The 8,290-nt window shown below is 39.8% G+C and overlaps 1 protein-coding gene across 1 annotated transcript; it reads right to left on the bottom strand.

Moving 5' to 3' along the window:
* Positions 1–2,276: 2,276 nt before the first annotated feature.
* On the bottom strand, positions 2,277–4,066 carry LOC111429339 (lysosomal Pro-X carboxypeptidase). Its single transcript, XM_023065220.2, has 2 exons — positions 3,772–4,066; positions 2,277–3,719 (listed from the first exon to the last, which is right to left on the bottom strand). The coding sequence occupies exons 1-2, from the start codon at positions 3,879–3,881 to the stop codon at positions 2,420–2,422; spliced, it is 1,410 nt and encodes a 469-aa protein (XP_022920988.2). The 5' UTR covers positions 3,882–4,066; the 3' UTR covers positions 2,277–2,419.
* Positions 4,067–8,290: the final 4,224 nt, after the last annotated feature.

Raw genomic sequence — 8,290 nt, 5'->3', positions numbered from 1 at the left:
TGTTGGCCTACTCGCTCCATCTCTTGAATGTACTTATCTGCTCACGGCCATTGAGCGTTTCAGACGGTGGCCAGAGGCTTTTCCTCTAGAAGATATCTCTGCAGCCTCTATTACGGATACTCTTTTTAGGCGTTACTTCAGCCGTTCCGGTATTCCTACCACAATCACTCACGATCAAGAACAATTCGAATCACTATTATTTTCAAAACTCCAATTACTTTTAGGTACTCATCAAATACACACATTTGCTTATCACCCACAAAGCAACGGTATGATAGAACGATTTCATGGTACTTTGAAATCAGCGATTATTGCCCGAGGTAATTCGGTTAGGTGGAACTATAACTTACCTTTAATACTACTTGGTCTCAGATCATCTCTGAAGGAGGTCTTAGGTTGTTCATCCTCTGAATTGATTTATGGTCAGCCACACAGATTACCGGGAGAATTCTTTATACGTACCCAACCATCAATTGAAACTGAACCATTATTATCAAGTTTAAGAACATCTTTTGCTGACATTAAACCAGTTCAGTCAACCTTACATTCTAGCCAAAAACCTTTTATACACAAAGAATTGTTCAGGTCGAACTTTGTATTTGTTAAAATCAGTGGTATTAAACCTGCCTTGTCTCCTAGGTATGAAGGTCCCTTCAGAGTGATTAAGAAACATTCAAAATTTTTCGTTATATTGAAAGACAATAAAGAAATAAATATAAACCTCGACTTGCTGAAACCAGCATTCATTTTTAACGATGACATAACCTCTCATTTTGATGCCGACTTAATACAGAAAAGAACTGTACTGAACTACTTTTCTCGTAGGGGAAGTAAGTGTAGCGTCTATGGCACGCCAACTAATTATTATACAAAAAACAAAAATAAAAAAGTTGAATATAAATGTAAAACAACAAGACAAGAGGTCAATAAAAAAGTCCTTTATAAAATTACATTATAATTTTATAAAAGTTGGTCATACTAGATCACAGGCTCGTAATCTCATGACGCACAGCTCTTACAGACACCTCATTATAACCAACGCTACTTTTTGCTACTGGGCAAAAAGATAAGGAAACTCGGGGTCCTAGAGTCTTTAAACTATACCCTTAGAACTATTGTCCGAATTAGCCACCCTACTTTTTTACATAACCTTGTTCTGGTTTACTTAACAAGCTCTTTGTAGTTTTTCTTTTCGCACACATACTTTTCCATTATTAGTGGACATTGAGTTACGCGAGCAAGCCAAAAAGTATTGTTTAATTCATTTCTGCTCTGCCTAATTTTTGGCGTATTTCTCTGAACTGCACTGGAAAAACTCTACCGGACTCTCATCTTCCATCGAACTCCATTCTAGGAACTTCAACTCATGAGTAAACTCACTCATGTTCTGGAACTGGAACTCTTGTTCATTTCTACCATCAACTGGAACTGACTCTAACTTGAACTGAAGTAACTCTGACTATTCTTGTTTTAGTGCATTCTCCTGGTGTCTTGTGATTTTTCATACTTCAGTTTCTTCCAGTTATAGAAATATCTCTGCTCTGGCCTAAAACTCTCTCTTTTCCTCCTTTATCATTCCATACATTTGTCTTACCTCTCTCCTCTCTTCCATCTCCTCTGTTACTTCTATTTTTCCGCTTCTTTCTCCTCACTATGTGGGATGCCTCCGCTTATTGCCGTTCACTCACTACTTATTCCGGTTTCCTTCCAATCTCCTTTGCAGTTCTCTCACGAAGTTTTCCCTCACCCTTTCATCATTCGCTTACTCACTGCAAATTCCGCCAAGTATTTCTCCCAGAATTTACATCGTGTTGTGGCGCGGCTTCATAGGTTCATTCTAGTTTGTCATAAAATGTATCCTTATCCTGATTATGTGCTTGATCAGTTGGGACATGCACACAAAGAACTGTGGCAGTGGACTTACTTCGCCTTTTTAATCGCAAATGCTGTTCCCAGTGTTCTACTTTTGAAGCTCCATGTTAGGTTTCTCAGCACTCCAGCTCTGAGAAGAATGCGCACGTTCCATGTCGCCATCCATATTCTTAAGTCTCGTCCCTTCTCTCGCCTTAGTCGTCTCTGCACATCAATCCTAGTTCCGAGGCTTGGTTTTGGTTTGGTAACAGGTGTGTTTTTATATGGCGAGGTTGTTGGCCCGCGCCCAACCTTGCTATCCATACGAGTTGTCTACCGCATTTCTAACAGGGTTGTTTAGGTTTTCAGGTTTCTAGAAAGCTTTCAAGTTTTTAGGAAAATTTGTTGTAATAAAAATTACAAAATATTAATTAATTTCTTTTATTAAAAAAAATTCCTTTACAATTCATTTTATTACCAACAAAAAAAGATCATCACAACCTATTTTCTGATGACTCACTTAAAACAATAAAATGAACGATCATTATTATATTATTATTTAATAAAATTACTTAAACTTTGAATAAGGTGTAATCCAAGCGCTAATAATATCTTGGATTTGTTTTCTGGCGTAAACAACTTCATTGGGATCATTAGCATTGCTAGCTCTCAATTCTAAATGATGGGCGGCATTGGGAATTAAAATGGCGTAAGCAGTTGATGTTGAAGGCCAAAATCCTCCGCTTGACCAAGGATCTAATAAGCCGTTTGTAAAAATAACGTTTGTGTATGTAGCGTCTCTTCCTCCATATTCAATTATGGCTAAATCATCTCTTGAAGGTTTAACACCAAACTGTTTGAAACAATCTTCGGCGTATTGGGTGAAATTCCATGGGGAAGATTCGAACATTTTGTTTTCTTGGACACACATTGGCATTATCATTTCTGTGCATGCTTGATAATCCCAAGCTGTTTCATCAACGTTTGAAGATGTTGAGTTGATATTTACGCATTTTGTTGTTCCAGTGTAATTTGTGTAAACTGATAAAGCTTTGGTTAATTCTTGTATTAAAGGTTTTCCGTTATATTCTCTTGATAGCTTTTCACAAAACGCTTTGACTGGATATGCGGGAAGTGGTGCTAAAAAACTAGTTGGATAAGGATAATTGACCATGGCTAAATTTGCATAAACATCTTTAAGCCAGTCGATCAATTTTTTGACATCACCCGACGATTTCAAAGGATTGCAAAGTTTTAAAGTTGAAGAAAGCCAGGATTTTCCATCGTCGTTGTTGGTTAATTCGCGAATAGTTGACCAGGTCTTTTTAATATTTGTTACACAAAATGGTTCGTAATCAGCCGTTTGGAAAACACTTGCTAAAACTTGATTAAATTTATCACATTTTGTTAAGCCGTTAAATTCAAAAATCGGGGCCGAGGAGGCTAAAGCTCCATACACAGATCCTGGATACTTTAATCTCATCCAAGCAGAAAGCATTCCTCCGTATGAGCCACCAAAAGCAATCACTTTGGAACGCCAACCTTCATTTTTTTGCGATAGATCTTCTTGGATGTTTTTTATTAAATAAGCATAATCGGCCAATGCTTGTGGAGAATTTAAATAACCCAACTTTTCTGGTGATGAAAAAGACGTGTTTCCGAAAGGAAGAGATTCCCCGTAGTATCTATGTTCGGCGAAGACGATGTAAGCGTTAAATTTCGGTGCAATTTCCCATAAAAACCCGGTGTTTTGAGCAAAAACGTCGATTGGGCCTTCATTTCCAGTATAAAAGAAAATTGGACCTCCCGACTGCCAATAACTGTCGTTCACTAAATATCTCATTTTATAAACATCGTTTTTAACAAAACTAAAAACAAAAATGCTTAGTAAAGTAATCTATTTCTTGCAAAAAATCCTACCTAAAATGATCGATGGGCACATTAATATATTTCGTTTGGAATTTATATTCTCCATTAGAAACGTTGAAAAGTATGGTTAAAAATAAGAATAAGGTGTAGAATATAACCATGGTTTGTTTGTTCACGTAAGGTTATTCTTTAACTGGATCACTAATGCGTTATCATGACTTTTGAACTAAGACGATAACAATCCAGTTGATGTAAAAAAAACGGCATTCCAATATGAAAAAATATTTACATTTACCGATGATATTAACGTAACTTTAGCCTATCATGTAAACACCAGTAATAATAGCTGGCCAATAAAAACTAATTTTTTAATCAAATTAAATTACATTCAACAAGATTTTTTTTATTAACGCCATCTATTCGACAAAATTACAAATTTAAATGAATCAATTAAATAAGAGATGGCACCACATTCTTTTAAAACGGCGTTTGAAATAATTTGATTGCTATATCCTTTGTTCATTTATAATCCAAAAAATGACGTCAATATTGGATCAATACATCCTTTCAATTTCTAATTTCACATTAGCGCCATCTTTTGTTGACTGGCTGTTTCAAATGACAATATTTAAATGAATACAAATGTTCGATTGTTGACAGGCAATAATAACAATTCTAATAAATATTAATACTTGTGAAATGTTGTATATACAATACGGGTAAATAAAAACCTGTCTGAAGATGCAAGACTATATTCGAAACTTTCTAGTTCTAGGTGTAAACTAAAAGCAGAAGTAACACTAAACATAGAGGTCCGAAAGCTTTTCAACCGGGCCAAGACATTAGGTGAATGGGAGAAATATAAACAAGCTCTAACGAATTACACCAAAAACATACGTAGGGCAAAAAGAGAGTCTTGGAGAAGGTTCTGTGAGGGAGTGAAAGACACACCCAGCAGTGCAAGAATTCACAAGATTCTCGCTAGAGATCCGGCACTACCCCTGGGCTCACTTAGGCGGCCTGACGGTAGTTTTACGGACTCTAGCAGAGCCTCGTTGGAGCTTCTCATGCAGACTCACTTCCCAGGAAGCCTGATGATGAGGGCCGATAATGCCACAGCGGGCTATTCCTGCAAGGCAAAGCGCCCCTCAAATACGGATTGGAGTGTGGCTAGAAAAGTCGTCACTTACACATCCGTGGACCAGGCAATTCAAACGTTTAAGCCGTTCAAATCGCCTGGAGAAGACAATATCTTTCCTGCTTTGTTACAGCAGGGGAGGTCTTTGTTGTTGCCAATTTTGGTAAAAATTTTCAGAGCGAGTGTCGCCTGGAAATATGTGCCGGCAGAATGGACTAAGGTACGGGTATCTTACATACCCAAAGCGGGCCGTTCGGTCCCTACTCCTAATGCCTTTCGACCCATCAGCTTAACGTCATTTCTGCTGAAAACCCTTGAAAAAGTTCTGGAACGGTATATCCGTACGGTGCCATTGGTATCTGGTCCACTGAGTCGCCACCAGTATGCTTATCAAGCGGGAAAATCAGCAGAATTGGCTTTACACAACTTAGTTGGTAGAGTATCCAGGACGCTGCAGGATAAAGAAATCTTGGTTTGTGCGTTTCTGGATATAGAGGGAGCGTTCAACAACGCAATACCACAATCTCTTGAAAGAGCTGCTCTTGACAGGGGAGTGGAAGCAACTATAGCGGGTTGGATCCGCAATATGCTAGATAGTAGAATAGTTTCTACTTCACTCCACGGTGATACGATACGCTTCAGGCCGGGAGGTGGCTGCCCGCAGGGAGGGGTGTTATCTCCCCTGCTTTGGTCCCTCCTAGTTGACGATCTGATTGCGATAGTCGAAGCCGTTGGTGTGGAAATACAAGCTTATGCTGATGACATTGTCGTTATGGTCAAAGGAACCTGTTTGCCGAGGATATCTAAGGTCCTCCAGGTGACCCTAGATACCATTTGCGCTTGGTGTAAGGGATAGAACCTCTCAATAAACCCGCAAAAGACAATTGTTGTACCCTTCACCAGGAAGCGAAAGTTGGATGGACTAATCCGCCCAACTATCCAAGGTGAAGAAATTCCTTTCTCAAAGGAAGTCAAATATCTAGGAGTAATCCTAGACAAAACCCTGTCATGGAATGGACATTTGCAGGGAGTTTTGCACAAAGCTAGACTATCCTTTGGACTTGTCGCAGTCTTTGTGGAAAAAATTGGGGTCTTACCCCTGAAAGACTGTACTGGCTCTATGTGACTGTGGTTAGACCTATGATCACATACGGAGCAGCAGCCTGGTATAGGAAAGTCCGACAGACTTCAGTTATCAGTAAACTTTCACGAATTCAAGGAGTAGCTGGATTGGCAATCTCTGGTGCGATAGGCACAACGCCAACTCTAGCAATGGAGGTTCTGCTTGGCCTATCTCCTCTGCATTTGCATATAGAGAAAGTGGCTAGAACAACCATTTACAGATTTAAGCAATATGCTCAAAACTGTTCCGACATGTCCTACCAATGGGCTGCGGAAGACATTATAAGCACTGATACTGTGCTATCAATGCCGTCAGATTTGGCGGTATCACTATCAGTGATTAATGCTCGATACCAGATTGTACTGCCTGAGCGGCAGTCCTGGATCGAAAATGAAAATTCTCTGGTTCGGGCAGACATTTGCTTGTACACAGATGGATCAAAAACGCCTGAAGGGGTAGGAGCAGGAGTATACTGCCAGACACCTCGAATTAAGCAAGCCTACAGCCTGGGTACGTACTGTACTGTATTCCAGGTGGAAGTATTTGCTATTGACATGGGTGCTAAAATCCTTCTTGAAAGAGGGGTGAAGAACATGACAGTACGAATTTTCTCAGACAGTCAAGCCGCTCTCCAGGCGCTGCAAGCCGTGAAAACGGTGTTGGCTCTGGTTAATGATTGTAAGAGAACATTAAACACACTGAGTTGTGATAACAGAGTCTCTCTGATCTGGGTCCCGGGTCACTCTGGTGTTACTGGCAATGAAGCGGCAGATAAGCTAGCACGAGATGGCAGCGCTGAAGCGTTTGTGGGACCGGAACCAGCAGTTGGTGTATCATTTGCGATGGCTAAATATAGGATTGGACTGTGGGCTGAAGAGAGACTTCGCCTACTGTGGACCAGTTCTCCTGGAATGAGACATGCTAAGGTGTTTATTAACATCGCCACTGTCAAACCCGGGAATATTTTAGGACTTGCCCGTAGTAGCATAAAAGTTCTAATGGGTGTTTTTACTGGGCACTGTCGATTAAAAGCACACCTCAACTTGTTGGGTTTAGCCGACGATGTTGAATGCCGACTATGTGCGGAGGAAGCAGAGACGGTTGAGCATGTTTTATGCCACTGCCCTGCCGTTAACCGTATCAGATTCTCGATTTTTGGGTCGCAGTTTATCCAAGATGAGTATTTTGAGGTATTTATAAATTTAATTTAAATTGAGTTGATGGCAGTTTTGCAAGCACTTCAAGAATGCAGAGTCGCTTATCGACATACCAAACTTATTTATAACATCTACAAGAATGCTACAATGACGGTAAAGTTGCATGAAAGTACTGAAGAGAGTAAAAGTAGTAAAGTACTGATTGTGAGTAAAACAAGGCGGGACACTGTTGAACTCAAATTGTTCATCACAGTCCTCAGAGTGCATTTAAACAACTGGATTGGACCCAAAAAGGCATAAACATTGATTGCAAATGCTTAAATAATTTGCGCTACGCGGACGATATAGTTCTTATATTTGATAGCCTTGGAGAGATTAAACTATTGATGAACGACTTAAAGGAGGTGTGTGCAAGAGTCGTGCTAAATACCAACAAGGAGAAATCAAAATTTATGATAAATTTTGTTCCCAGCTCTAACATCAACATTGGGGATAATGAGATTGAGAGGGTTCACAGCTATGTATATCTTGGCTATGAGGTTCGTGTATCGAGAGATAATCAAACAAGCGAACTAAACGGAGGGATTTCAAAGGCTTTCAATCAATGCGTGTTTCCGGTTATGACATAAGGCTCCGAAACTTTAACATTAACGGTAACCACTGCCAGGAGGTTCCAAGTAGCGCAAAGATAGATGGAGAGGTCGATCCTGGGTCTAACTCTGAGGGACTACATACGAAATGAAGACCTACGAAGAAGAACTGGCGTAAATGATGTGGTCAACATTGTGGCAAAGCTTAAGTGGAACTGGACGGGTCATGTCGTGCGAATGAAGAATGAACAGTGGACAAAACGGTTGCTTGAGTGAAGACCGCGAGCGAACAGACGAAGTAGACGTCAAAAAAATGAACAACAATTGGATTCAAACAGCACAGAATAGGGAAGGTCTATGTTCAACAATGGACGCAGAGGGCTGCTTGGTGATAATAATCATAATAACTTGATCTAATCTAAATTACGGCAGATTCGTCTAATGATAATACGTCTTTGATTGTTGACAATTCCTCGTCTTCCTCTTCATTTTTATTGGAATCGATATATTTTTACTGGTATCACTTTTATACCCACTGTTTGAGTATTTACCCTGGGCCGGG

Source organism: Onthophagus taurus, chromosome 8 (assembly GCF_036711975.1).
Source record: "Onthophagus taurus isolate NC chromosome 8, IU_Otau_3.0, whole genome shotgun sequence".
NCBI lineage: Eukaryota > Metazoa > Arthropoda > Insecta > Coleoptera > Scarabaeidae > Onthophagus > Onthophagus taurus.
This window is presented reverse-complemented; position numbering and strand designations above follow the sequence as displayed.

Bases quoted from the DNA above. Each gene is read 5' to 3' on its own strand.
- LOC111429339 (XM_023065220.2), bottom strand. From the start codon at position 3,881: ATGGTTATATTCTACACCTTATTCTTATTTTTAACCATACTTTTCAAC. The intron at 3,720-3,771 runs GTAGGATTTTTT...TTTTGTTTTTAG, and splicing joins GTGCCCATCGATCATTTTAG to TTTTGTTAAAAACGATGTTT.